Raw genomic sequence first — 15,060 nt, forward strand, 5'->3', positions numbered from 1 at the left:
CTCTTATGACATCACTGATGATGTCATAAACTGATGATGTCACAACTTCGCATCACTGATGATATCACAATTGCTCTTATGACATCACTGATTATGTCACAATGCCTATGACATCTTCAGTGATGTCACAATGCACAATTGCTCAAGTAACATCACTGACATTGCATCACTTCCGGGACAAAATTGAAACAAACATTGCCCACATGCTCCCTTTTATATAAGATAGATAGAACGGGAGCTTCCAAATCTTCTGATGTCACGGTCCCCCAAATAGTGAGATTGAACTAGCCTACCTACATTCTATGAAGGTGTCCCATGGACCCATTTCACTGAACCCCTTTGAGGTGGTAAAAGCAGGAAGTAAAGCAGCTGTACGCTAATACCATGCTTCTATGCTGTTTAGTGTTCCAGTCATTAATGCTAATGATTACACTGAAATGAGCCTAAATAAATAAATAAATAAATAAATCTATTACCACTATTGTAAAAAGCTTAGTACTCTTATAATAGAATACTGAAAAACGTCCAATAGCAATTTATGGGTGAGACAAGTAGCATCGTTTTATGTAGTGGTGCTGATGAGAGGTTGGCTTGCCTTTACCCACAATCCACAGCGAAACAGCCACGTAAACTAGAGAAGCTGCTAGCTGTCTGACACAGCTGCACATCAGACTGACAGGAATTACTTTCCAAATGATGCTACACTCACTCACCAGGTATTTAAGCCCTATCGCAGTTCGTCAGGTATATGGGTTTCTTCAGTTTCGCTCACTTCCTTGACCAGTGGACAGGGGGGAAAACTAGCTACTAGCCTGCTAACGTTAGCTAGAAAGGTAACGTTAATGGTATACAGTGTAGCTAACGTTAGCTAATTTAACGTTAGCTTGCTCTAACCTATACTGTAGGCTTATGAAGGTGTTTTTTACACTAACGTTAATATAACATTGTTACAATACAAAGAGGACAGTTTTTAGGTTACATCATGAAGAGTTTCGACATAACAAAAATCGTTAGCTAAAGCTAAACTCAGGCTGGCAGTAAATTAACCTAACGCTAGCAGTTTGTGTAGTAGCTACCTCTCCGAAGTGACTGAATGCTGCTAGCTAACTAGCTAAATGTTTGCATCTGTCTAAAAAGTCGTGGTGCGCTAACGTTACTGGTCTATCAGTTTATCAGACCCACTCATGTTAAACTGTTACGTTTGATTTTAACGCTATTATCGAGTTTCGACATGAATGTTGTCCACAGCTGTCTAGAGCTATCCATGGTTCTGATTGTAGCTAGCCCATAGCCCAAAGAAACAGACTCAGACTGACTACTGTAGTATTTTACTACAAATGAGAGAAATGTACATTATTGCTTCATAATGTTACATTAGCTCATCTCAGCACTCAACCATTACATTTTAGCTGTGTCTCAAGAAGTCCCCCCCTCCATTTCTCATCTTATGTGTGCAGGGCTTCAGTGAGAGTGCAGCTGTAAGATGTCGATGGTGCTATTTGCCTCTGTGGTGAGGGTGGGGGATGGCCTGCCCCTGTCTGCATCCACAGACTATGAACAGGACAAAGAGCTCCAGGAGACCAAGAGGCATCTCAAAGGCCTCTCCAAGAAACTCGGCCAGTTCCCTGACCGCTGCACACTCAAGACTGGCCAATACAATGTCAAGTACGTCTTATGGGGTGGTGATTTAATTTGGTTGCGCTATAATATACAATTCAAATATCATTTTAATTGCCATTATTGGACATAACTCAAAACACAAGCCTGTTTTGCTCCAATGTTTACAAACAATACACATTTAAACAACCCGATTATGGCTTTTAAGTACAGTACATCTAAAACTCGTGATTAGCTCTAACAAAAGAGCCCTTACAAAATGATATTCCTTGTATCAAGTGCTCTGTTAGAGCTAAAAGATACTTTAAAATGTAAAAAGGAAGAAAAAAGTTTATTTAGGTTTGAAGGGCCCTAAAGTTACATAAGTCAAGTCAAGTCAAATTTTATTTATATAGCACCTTTCATACACAAAGGCAATTCAAGGTGCTTTACAAAAAAATAATCAAAAAAACAAGCAGCAAAGCAATGCACATATAAAAAAACACATAAAAATATAACATTAACATAGTATTATACACCCATACACATTTTCAACTTATGGTATAATGCGAACTATGGATAATCAAGCGATTTTGCTAATCTTTTCCTGACCCCTTCCAAACCTTTTGGTGGTAAATTATTTGGAAATAATTTTAATATGAATTAGTTTGACAGCTATGCTGTCATCTAAAATGTCAGAGTGTTTTTAAAAGTCCCACTGGGGCTTGATGAAATGCTTTGAAATTCTCTCAAGCACTGTTTGTTATGAGCTAATTAGTCTCATTAAGGCAGCAGCAGACAGGATCAGCCATCTATGAGCAAACTGCACCCTCTGATGACCAGAGCCTCCTTTTGATATGGCTTATTTTAATCAAGACAAGCCATCAGCAACCAAGGAAGAGAACAAAGACAAAGAAGGTCAGAATGAGCCAGGCAATGTTTTGATATATTGGGCCTTTTAGAAGCTACGTGGGCTCATTCCAGTACCCATGCCACACCACACACAACATTTAGCATCATCCAAACGTGAGAGAGCGAGGTGCTGCCCTACTGTACACACACTGCCATACTGTACACTAGGGATGTTCATTTTGAACAATTTCCATAATCGAAATTCGGTAAAATTAATGATCAATTATCGATTATCGATAGCGTAATAATAATAATATATACTGTATATATATATTTTTTTTTTACTCTGGTCTGGTAATAACGTTGCGCGTTCTCGGCCAGCTATAATGGCGATGCCGCTGTGTAGTAAGAATATCAGACACTAGCGCTGTGGCCAGGTAAACAAACATGTTACATGTCAGGTTACATGATGTAAGGCAATCGGCGTCTTCCAGCTTAGCTGACAGCACAAGAGTCAAATCAACAGGCCTGAGCCTCACTGAGGTCCGCAGACCGCTGGGTGCGTTTGTGTCCCCGGTGCATGCCTGTGTGAATTCCCCATGTTCAAAACAGTTTTGTTGGCACAAAGGCCCGTGCCCAGCCAGAAAACTAGAGACTATATGAAGCTCCACCTCACGTTAGTCGGCTGTGCAATGGAGTGGGGCGAGGAGGAACGAATTCCACCCAAACCTAGTCCACAAAAAAAAAATATATATATAATAATAATAATAATCGATAAAAATTCCACGTGATCGAATTCATTCCTCAACGATCAATTATCGATTATCGATTATTGATGAACATCCCTACTGTACACACACTGCCAATTAATGATTGATGTTACAGTTATGTTTTTGGTTCATCAAGCTGCTTCAATCCATCACTTCAATTTGCACCGTTTATAAATCACTGTGTTGCACATCCAGTTAGATATGTTGTGATAATCTGCTTTCCTTCAAATGTTCCCCCGGCTATTCAGATCATGTGGGAGTATGTACAGTACAGTATATATTTGAAATATGATTTCCCTACGGCATGATTGAATAGACACTACATAGCTGAAGAGTGGACTACTGAAGTGCATTTGAATCTTGGTGTGAAATGGTGTTTAATTAGCCATTCAGTAGATGTGAATTATCTTTACAGGCAGAAATATGCTGCTTAGTGTTTGTGCTGAAATGCAGGTTTTGTCTGTGCTTTTGTTTTGTCTATAAGACGCACTGTATTTATAATTGGTGTCCTAATTACAATATTCCAAGGTTTCCACAGAGAGAAAAGAGGGCAGTATAAAACATAATACTGTGTGTGTGTGTGTGTGTGTGTGTGTGTGTGTGTGTGTGTGTGTGTGTTTCAGCTTCACTAGCTCACTGGGTGTAGGCTACCTGATGGTGTGTACAGAGAACTACCCCAACGTCCTAGCCTTCTGTTTCCTGGACGAGCTACAAAGGGAGTTCATCGTCACCTACGACACGAAGCGAATCAACAGCGCCGTGCGGCCATACTCCTTCATTGAGTTTGGTGAGCTGAGCTCCCATGGAGGAGTTTCAAGATTGTTAACGCATAATGCAGTGCAGCTGTCAATTTTTCCTGACTGGAAAATATTCCCCTGTACACAGTGAAAAGGCTGCGTAACACCAAGACAGAGTGATGATACCAAGAAAGATCTCTTCATCTTCATTATCTCCTGTCCTGACAATATTCCTGATACAGAAGGGGATCATATATATTGTTTAGTAGCACCAATGGATTTGGGTTTTGTTCAAATGAAATCTAGCTGCCCCGGTGGCTCACCGAGTAGAGTGCAGAAGGCTCAGACAGTCCTTCCCGTGGTGACCCGGGTTCGAATCCAGCCTGTCGCCATTTGCTGCATGCCCTCCCCTATCTCTCCCATACCTTACTGTCTCTCTCTACTTTTACCTATCGAATAAAGACAAAAGTAGAAATGTGTGCTCTTCACACACACATTTCTAAGGTGGAGAGGATGCCAAACTCATGCCAACTCGTGTGTTTAGTTTTGCACGCTCAGCTGGAGTTTCTCTGGCTCGAGCCCCTTTCTTGTCATCCACGCGCGCAAAACTCGTCATCAGTGATGTCACTCAAGCAATTGTGATGTCATCAGTAATGTCACTCGAGCAGTTGCGAGCCGCAGAACTGGGTCGCCTCATAGAGCCGCAGGAATGAGTCCGGAAAACATAGATGCTAACACTTCCGGGTTCTTCACTGTTTCTGCCTATGGGATTTTTGAATGGGTCTTTGGCGCGATGCTTCAAATGAGGTCTGTGGTTAACGCAAGCTTATTCAAACGCAAACCAGTGTTCAGCAGGATAATCTTCACACATGAGCAGAGCCGGCCCTCCCTATAAGCAAACTAAGCAGCTGCTTAGGGCCCCGCAGCTGCCAGGGGCCCCCTGTGGGATGAAGATGGCACAGGTCTGTTCTTGACCAACTCTCACACGCTCAATTTTTTTTCTTTCTGGACTGATATTAGTGGCCGGAAACTAGACATCCAGAAGAATAGGTAGTGGTACCACCAACCTTGTAGCTGCTTGCTCCATGGTAGGAGTTTAGATAACCGAATAGTAATGGTAAAATAGGTGCAGAGTAAGTGATCTTATCTTCCCAGTCTTATCTTATCTTCCCAGGAATGTTGAGAAGATCCAGAGGAAGTGTGTTCCATATTAAAAAGCCTCTGGTCAATGGGTCAGCATGGGGGAAATCCTTCCATTTTCCCCCACGACCACACACACACACACACACACACACACACACACACGCACGCACGCACACACAAAAGCGCGGTACCGGAAGTAACGTATCTATAGTTTTTTACTGTCATATTAGACTTATTCTTTGCGGATAGAATTCTCTCTTTTTCACCCTGTTCAATTTGGGTACTTGATTCCACAGTCTACAGTCAGCTTTTCTCTCACTAACTGAACCTGATGTCATGGAAATATTTTTAGATTGGTCTCTTTGTGTCATTAAGCACTTTCAATCATTATTAGGGGTGTCACGATATTTCGTTGCACGATATATCGCGATATCGAAACCTCACGATATGCGTATCGTCAGAAAAAAATGATATCGTAAAAAAAAATAAAAAAAATGTTTTTGCTCCTGAATAATAATAGAACAAATTTAGCCGAATCAACACGCATGAGTGAGGGGGTAGACTACTACTGGCATGGCAAAACAGCTCAAGGGGTACATAAGATTACATAAGTTTAGGGACCATTGAGCATGAGTTATTTAAGAAATAGATTCCATCCAGGGTGCACCTTTAGACTTGACAGCTATCAAGATGCAGCCCTTTTTTACAAATGAAAGGGCAATTATTTTGTTCATGTTGCCCCCATGTAGCTTACCCAAAGAGGCATGGAGGCTGGATGTAAGTGGCTTTAAATGATAGAAAGCCCTGTAGTTTAGTGCTAAGTGCTCCACATGGCTTATGGCTTGAATATGACCATAATTGTCTGACACTTATCTTTACAGTAGGCAAGGCAAGACAGCTTTTGTATAACACATTTCCTGCACTGATGGCGGCAGTTCAAAGTACTTTACAGAGTAATAATAATACAGTCAAGGTAAAAGTTTTCCAATTGAAAAGTTCAAAAGTACAGAAAAGCGATAGAAAATATAAAAGATGAAATTGGACTCATTAGAACCACAGGAGTCTTTATAGCCACATAATCAGCTACAGAGGGTTTAAGAGCTCCAGGGTCCGAAAGACACAGCATGCAGTGAAAATACTGTATGTTATTCTCTGCTTTTTTCTTTCTTCCCATATTTCTGCACACTGTGGTGCTTAAACAGTCATGGAACTGTCGAAGTTGGGTAGAGGGCAAGAAAGCTGAGACTTGAGTGAAGGTTGAAGCAGGTTGAGTGAAGGTGAGGCAGGTTGAGTGAAAGCAAATTACACTTCATCACAAAATAACTCCTGGAATGCAATGAGCAACACAGATTGATGGCATAACCGTGCAAGGCCAGGGTGAATATTTACTTTAAGCCAGAAACCTTTTCATGCATCATTGTGCATGCATTTGCTGATTTCTGTTGCACTTCAATGCTGCCCATATTGTGACCCCATTGTTGTGCTGATTGCCACCCTCAGACACCTTCATCCAGAAGACCAAGCAGCGCTACAACAGCCCCCGCTCCCTGTCCACCAAGATCAACCTGGCAGACATGCAGACGGAGATCAAGCTGCGACCACCCTACCAGCTCTCCCCCGAGGACCTGAGCTCCATCAATGGATTCTCACTGCGCACCCCCTCCAAGTATAAGGGCATAGGTAGGACACCACTTTGCTACTGCACAATGGTACTACTCCCTTTTGATTCATGCACTTTCCTAACATGAGAGTGCTTCATGCACCTTCTTAACATGAGAGTGGTTGGCTATTGTAACGGTGCATGGAAGAACTCCCTATCTTGCAGCAGAATAACATCTGAATAAAAGACCAAATGGATTCTGGATCATGTAACAATTTACAATTAGTACTCTCTACAAGCTAGGGCTGCACAATTAATCGAATATTAATCGTGATCAAGAATCGTGAAAACTCGAAAATCGAGATAAAATGTCCCGCATTCCGTTTAGCAATGTTGCCCTCGTTTTGTCTTGTGTTGTGCACACCCCTTTCCATCGCAGTGGTGCGTTCTGCCACTCCTCCAAAGCCCAAACATGCTGAGGTGCGTTTAGTTACAGCTCAAATCGAGAACAGAGAGGCGGTGTGTTTGTCCTTTTATGTATAAAACTTCCCTTGGTGGAAGGTGACAGTTCACAGAAATCCAGTGTTATTTTTTTATTAGTTCAATAAATGCATGATGTTCCCAAAGTCAAAGAATAATCATGTTAAGTACCGTAATCGTGATCTCAATATTGATCCAAATAATCGTGATTATCATTTTGACCATAATCGTGCAGCCCGACTACAAGCACAGGAATAGGACGATTTTGATTTGTCTGATTCATCTTATTTCATTGTTTGCATGTCCGTTGTGTCTCATCCAATATTTTGAGCTGTGATGATGTGAAACGTTGTGTGCTTGACATGATGTTTTTGGGTCCATTTAGTATACTGCACCATTTAGTATACTGCACACAGGTGGCTCAGTGGTAGAGCTGTCGCCTCACAGTCAGAAGGTCCTGAGTTCGATTCTCGCCTGGGACACTGTGGGCGCTGTGGTTGTGATCCCCCCCATATCTTCAGTGCCTACTGCCCAGGTGGGGTATCTCGTCGTAAGGGCCTTTCTGGTTGTGTGGAGTTTGCATGTTCTCCCCGTGCTCCCCCAGGGGGTTCCTCCGTATATAGCCCCCCACTAAAAACATGCAGAAGATCAGATCGTCATCGTCATCCGACCAGTGACGACAACATCCGAAGTTGGTCCCCGGGCGCTGTACGAGAAAGCGACCACTGCTCCTGGCCTGCCCCCCGGAGGAAAGGACATGCCTGGATGGGTTAAATGCAGAGGACACTTTTCACCGGCCACCGTCAGCATGAGTGTGTTGTGGCCGCATGCATGTGTTGTGGTGTTCGTGTGACAATAAAAGACGGGGCTTGTCCCGTTACGAGAGTCATAAGCATTAGCAAAGGTCTGACAGAATGAGAAGTCATTCATTCCACGCATACATTTTACTGCAGTCCTAAATCCTTCATATAGTCCTGTAGTAAGCCTGTGTGGATACCCCCTATGGTCCCATCTCTGCACTGTAATCCATTGGCATGGAGTGTTAGGATTTCTAATTACTCTAGAAATGACTGGAATTGGATTGAGGTTGACTTGAATCACATGAAAGCAGGCTGCCTCTCTGTTGACGGCTGTCCTGCTGAAGGATGTTGTAGATGGCAGATAGATATCAGTGTGTACTGTACTGTACTGTGTTCCCTTCCACTTGTGTGGATTTACTCAGTCTTGCGGCTCCACTGCTGCCCTGTGGTCGAGACCCCCTCGCCCCTCCGCTGCTCCAGAGAACCAACCAACCCACCCGCTCGTACGCACCATCACACCTCGGCTGCCCCCAGCTAAGTGATGCCGTCCTGGGTCACTGGCGCCGTTGTGTCTCCCCCCCCCGTCGTTCACTTCAGGGCAGCTCCACAGCTTCTTCACTCTGTTTCTTGCCTGTGTCACCCTCCCTACCATTCCCATCCCTTCCGATCATCATTTCAAAATGTCTTTTGGAAGGTAGACCGTTTAAAAACAATGTGCTGTGATTTTCTTCCAAATTGTATGACCTCCACTTGATGAGGTTTTTTAATGTACCATAGTGTTGCATTTCATAAAAGCAAGATGAATGCTCCATAGGTTGGGAAGCAGATTTCCCTCTTGATGTTTCTATGTAGGGCTGCCACAAACGATTATTTTGACAATCGACTAGTCACCTATTATTTTAACCATTAGTCGACTAGTCGGATCATAAATTGCAGCTTATCGCACAATTACTCAATCGCTCTGATTTAGCTTCTAAATTTTGCTTGAAGTTGTTTTAGGCATGTGCTAACTAAAAATAAAGACAATTAAGATGATAATTGACTGAAAAATACATCTTTTAATGAGCAGCAGCAGCATCGGGGGAACAAAACAAACAATTTTTTTTCAGCTCTTAACATGCGATGACGTCGATTACCAAATATGTCGGCGACTATTTTGGTAATCGACGTCATCGTGACTAGTCGACTAATCGTGGCAGCCCTACTTCTATGGTACATTGGTAGTTTTTGCTAAGCCTTTAGGACCGTCTCTTCTCAGCTCCCACTCAGATGCTGGAGCCGGTGACCCTGCCTGGTGTTGTGTCCTGTGTGCTCAGTGTCCTCTGTGGCGGCCTCAACCTGCTGCGAGGAGTCCACGCCATAGAGAGCATACTGCAGGTGAGGAAGTGCCTGCGTGGCATCTGAGTATCTGAGAGGAAACGGACTCCGTGTCTCTCAAGTGGTTTATTGGATTTGGCAGAATTGATTTTGGCTTTAGTAAATGATGTCAGATTCTTCTCAACGAACCAGCGTGCTTCTCTCTTCATATCAAGAGAGGGGCGTAAATGAGAGAAAAGTGCAATGGAGGACTCTCTAAAACTAAACTCCTTTTCTTGTCATATTGGTTTAATGTAACCTTGTGTAGTCGCGGCTGGCTAGTACTGGAAAATAACCGTTTTATTTATTTCATGCTTTCTTTATCCTGTCTCCAGAATGACGATGAGGACTTTAATTACGTGATTGCCTTCTTCCTGGGCACGGCAGCCTGTCTGTATCAGGTAAGTCATACATGGGCAACATACGGCCCGCGGGCCGTATGCGGCCCGCCGGCGCCCCCTGTGTGGCCCGCGATGGTATTGCAAAAAAAAAAAAAAAATTTTTTTTTTTTTTTTTTTACAGTGCACCTGAACGCAACATGCAAGATACCCGCTGAATAAGTGTCCAAATGTTCATGTCATTCTGGCCAATACTCTTCTGTTATAGCATTTCAGTCTGGAATATGGAATATATTTCAATAATATTTATGACTAAAAGGCTAAAAGTAATCTCATGTGTAAGAAATGACTGTTCTACATTGAAGTAGAAATTTAAATAATTAACTTGTTGGTTTTGGATTTATTTAGCTTCAAGAGTGCATTTTTGTTCTTGTGTGAGCCTCAACACAGGCTTTGAGAATCCCGGGCCACTTACTGATACTTAAGCTTAAAATAACCCACTCATATTCTGGTTTATTTCAAGAAAAACATTTCGGCTAATGGAAATTCGAATTGGCTGGTAACTTTAAAATCTAGCAGCCATATTGGCAGGTGGTGAAAAAAGTTAATTTCAAGCCCTGCAGGGAGAGCAGGTGGTGACATAGGAGTGCGTGAGAAAAGGATCAAATATTGGTGGTTAAGACTGAATAATGACATCACAACTGTTAATTTAAAATGAGTTATTCCTCTAAACCTGGCTTCAAATGCCCAAAATGTTTCGCGCTGGCGCCGTTCAGCCCTCAGCAAAAACTGGTAGCGAGGACATTTTTTTGTGGCCCTCTCTATCATCAAAGTTGCCCATCCATGGGTTACGGCGTGACAATATTTGTTCGGCCCCCGGCAACAATCTGGGTTTCTCATGTGGCCCCCCATGAAAAACAGTTGCCCACCCCTGAGGTAAGTGATGGTCTCTGCAGTAAGAGCAGCACTGATTGACTCGCCCTGTACTTTACAGCTCAGCAGCTTGTCAGCTAGACTCACATTAGCAAAGCTCAATGCTCCACACAGCTCACTTCTTTCAACAGTTTCATTAGCTCCTTTGTGCATCTCCTAATGCCAAATGGGCCCAACACAGCTATTAAAGAGCACACATTGAAAATCAGAGCAGACGTTATTGTCATGTGGAGGACAGATTAATGCAGAGAACATGTCATTTGGTCAGTAGCAAAGTGTGCAGCGTCTTATTGACTCTCTGACTTTCTCCTTTCAGTGTTACCTGTTTGCCTACTTCTCTGTGTGGAGGAACAGCAAGTCCTTCCTGGCCTTTGCCCTCATCTGTCTGTCCAACATGTATCTGTATGAACTGAGGAACGTGTGGCAGATCCTCTTCCATGTGATGGTGGCGGCGTTCATGACGCTGCAGATCAGACTCAGACAGCCGCTGGGCAAAGCCCCGGACTACAACGTCTGACCAAGGCCCTCGGCAGGAAGGACCACAAACCTTAGGATGTGCAGCGGACTAGACTGCACAGGCCAGCCAGGGGACAAATCTTCCAAGTGAAAAATCCCCTTCCCCCCCTTCCCCCCAGTAAAGGAGGAGGGGCCAAAAATCTGAAAGCAGTCGTCCCGCTCACTCCACACCACCATCAAGTCCATCACAGTGCAGGACTGTGACTATTCACAATGTGGACTGTCTAGAAGTGAACACGGAAAAGTGTGTTGGAGGTCCTTTCCCGATGATATTAACAGTCATTGATTTCACAGCAGCTATAGGCTTGGTCTTGGCTTGGGACTATGCAATTGCAGGCTGATGTTTGCTCACTCAACATGGGAATGTTCTCTAGCATTAGGACCATGCTCATTTGCTCAGCTACAGATTTTTGTCACATGCTGTGTAGACAGTTTATTCCGATATTTATTTGCTGACTGATTGTGCATTGACATGTTGTCGGTGAGGCTTTTTACAGATTTTATTCCAGTTATATTTGGAATTGTTTTGTGAAATTTGTTATGATTTCTATATGCAATTATGCATCGCAGTGTCTCTTGCTCTAACACACACAAACAGCCTGTTAACATTCATAGCCTACCCCATTGCCCACACAGCCTCAACCGTATGCCAGTGTCAAGTGACTGCAGGTATGTTAATAAACAGGTTTACGTTAGCAGCACTAACGATGCATAGTTGTGTTGTTGTCAAACCCCCGGAGGCAGTCTGTGTCATCTAAGCAGCCTCTGGCATGCTTTTTCCTCCCTCACGTCCGCTGCGACAGCTGCTGATGAAGAGACGAACTCGCTATCCAATCCCCTCTCCTGTCGTTATGCACATCCCCTCTCCCGTCGTTATGCACATCCCCTCTCCCGTCGTTATGCACATCCCCTCTCCCGTCGTTATGCACATCGCCGCACGATTCGCATTCAACGCAATCACCATTAGGCCAGTGCATTCGCGGGTGTTGTGCAAGTGCATTGTTCGATGTAACGAGGGGAATTCTGCAAAGATGTGCTGTCCTCTTGTGCCATCGCAGCAAGTCCTATCAAACAAACAGAGGAGGGAAGAGGGCTGGGACACGCCTTGATTTGTAATCGTCTGTGATCATCAGGTCAACGATCATGTTTGTTTTTTAGATTCTGCATCTTTGATGGACGGAGATAAGAGAATAGTCATGATCGCATGAAAAGGAAAGTCCAGCCACAGCTCTGCCCTGGGTCCCATCTGGCATCTGCAGTGCACGTCTGTCTGGGGGACTGCCTCTCTCTCAGACTGTTCTATGACTGCACAGCAGTACCACACCTATTATGACCTAATACCTCTTTTCACAATAATGGCTCTGATCTGATGGGAGCAGAAATGTGCTTCGTTGGCGCCGATGATTTGTTTTCACATTCTCCTTTCCACAGCAATTACAGCTGTTCCAGAGAGTGTATATCCAGAGAGTGTATATCCAGGCCAGCTTAGTTTGGCTCTGAATGCTGTGTGGGTCTGCTGGGTGACACGAGTAAGTGAAATACAGGGCCTGTGACTATACTCATACACATTATATAAGGAGCTGGACTTTATGCCTGAGGGGAAGTTTGGTAGATGTGCTGTCGTGGTAGACTCAGTTATACTACCGTAAATTCCGCACTATAAGCCGCACCGGAGTATAAGCCGCAGCAGCAAAATTGCCTGTTTGTTACATATATAAGCCGCACCGGACTATAAGCCGCAGGTGTTTTAATGTTTTTTTTTTTTTTTTTTTTTTTTTTATTGTGTTTTAATGTTTAATTACGTAAGGGTTCATGCACAGAGGGGATTGTCGGGAAAGAGATGGCTGTTTGAGGAAGCTCCCATTTATTAACATTTCAACAAAACAACATAACACAACACCACCTGTGTTGTGTTATGTTATGTTATGTTGTTAAAAGAGGGCAAGAGAGGAAATTAAAACAAGTGGATTTATAGTTAGAAAGAGTGCTAAAAAAGAGATTTTTTTTTGAAAAAATCCATAGATAAGCCGCACCGTTATATAAGCCGCAGGGCCAAAAAACGGGGAAAAAGCCGCGGCTTATAGTCCGGAATTTACGGTATATATATTCACATCCTTTACGATCAGATTTCACAATCATAAGTCATTTTGAAGACTGGCCTCACACAGTCTTCTAATCTAGCCGAAGAATTAAGGTCTGGAAAATGTTGCTAAATTTGGAATGCGTAGGAGTTCCGCCATTACAGTACGGTAGTAACAGTATTCTGCCACATGCAGAAATATTTGCATATCAAAAACTAGAAGTGCTTCAATTTAGCAAATTTTCCGTTCTATATTCTGAAGCACTGATTCATCATCATGACATGGTCGGGTCCTCTCCAGTCCACTTGAAATGTGTCCACTGTTGTAGGATTGATTGACTGAGCTCAGCTCTGGAACATTACTGAACACGAAAGAAATCCCTGAGACGGTGCTATTATAATGTATGGCACATGCATTCTATTCCTCTATGTCAGGGTTTATTGAGGCAGCTGATGGATGGGAGACCATGCTGCTAGAAGTGGTGTTGGACAACCAGTAGGAGGTGCTGTTTCTCTGGTCTCATGAATAACCCGTCCCCAATGCCCCCCGGACTGTCCTGTGAGTGAGCACCGTCCTTCAGATGAGACGTTCAACCGAGGTCCTGACTCGGTTCCTGCGCACGTATGAAAAGTATGGAGTTTGATTTTAGTAGCTATTTTCCAGGTCTGGAAAAGTAAAAGACGGGATTCCTACAAAAGTATGGAATTTGATTTTAGTATAGAGTATGGAAAAAGGGAAAATATTTGTTATTTTATTCTCCATTCATTAGTCTAAATAATACAATTCTGAATTTAGTCAACAAGCATGTGTTTTATCATGGCATCAGAATGTAACATGCTAACAGTTGGATTTTAAAACAATTTAAATTAGTTGCATAATAAACATCTAGTTGTAGGCTATTCCCAACCCAGTCTCACTCCCGGGGAGTTTGTCATGCCCCCTCTGCGTCATTATTGCAGATGTGAAAGGTAATTATGCCTTGCGGTGAACCCCAGTGGTCTTGACATAATAGTCTGAGGTTTAAATATCAAAATTGATTGAGACTGAAAACTCACAAGCTCGGTACTGCTGGGCAGTAACCCAACTCTCTGAGCCACGGGGTCACACCTTTTAAGACAGGTTTTCTCAGAGCTTTTCTGTCCTTCGTCTGCCGTTTAAAACTGAGTGAGGCTCGAACCCATGACCTCAAAACTGAACACTGCTGGGCAGTAATCCAACTCTTGAGCCACTGTCACACTTGTTAGGACAGGTTTTCTCAGAGCTTTTCAGTCTTTCGTCCAGGTGTCCATTTTCATAACTGACTGAGGCTCAAACCCACAACCTCCAAACTGTCATGCAGCTGTCAAACTGTGAGCCACTGAGTCTCCCGAGGTCAAGTCATTTCTGTCAGAGCTTTTCAGTCTTCACTTGAGAAGTTCTTCAAAGTCCAAAGCTTTCACTGAGGCGCAACCGCAAAACCTCCAAATTGTGGTGTGGCCATAGGTGTCCTTTACACCACTTTTCAACACAAAGTGACACCCTTGTGTACTCAGATGTCAAATATGGTCAAATATAAAGTATGGACTTTTGAAATGGAAAATGTGTAGGAACCCTGAAAAGAGTAAGGAAAAAATATTTGTGTTTCCAGACTTCTGTTGTGACTATCTGACTATTCATTTTTCTAAATAATACATGTTAACAGTTGGATTTTAAATCCATTTACTTAATTAAATAATAAACAACCCGGTTTCACTAACTTACAATAGGAAAACATTGAGCAGAAGTCTTTAAGTGTACACTAAATGAGGGCAGGAGTTTCAACTGCTAAATGTACTGAAACAGCTGAGCATTTAGTTTGATTCCCTCCTCCATTTTCATC

The 15,060-nt window shown here is 43.1% G+C and overlaps 1 protein-coding gene across 1 annotated transcript; it reads left to right on the forward strand.

The window, feature by feature from the left end:
• Positions 1-628: 628 nt before the first annotated feature.
• sec22a (SEC22 homolog A, vesicle trafficking protein) lies at positions 629-11,784 on the forward strand. The gene is made up of 7 exons (XM_083641547.1): positions 629-716; positions 1,458-1,665; positions 3,842-4,005; positions 6,599-6,778; positions 9,237-9,355; positions 9,670-9,735; positions 10,922-11,784. The coding sequence occupies exons 2-7, from the start codon at positions 1,484-1,486 to the stop codon at positions 11,120-11,122; spliced, it is 912 nt and encodes a 303-aa protein (XP_083497673.1). The 5' UTR covers positions 629-716; positions 1,458-1,483; the 3' UTR covers positions 11,123-11,784.
• The last annotated feature ends 3,276 nt before the right edge of the window (positions 11,785-15,060 follow it).

Source organism: Poromitra crassiceps, assembly GCF_964638095.1.
Source record: "Poromitra crassiceps genome assembly, chromosome: 8".
NCBI lineage: Eukaryota > Metazoa > Chordata > Actinopteri > Beryciformes > Melamphaidae > Poromitra > Poromitra crassiceps.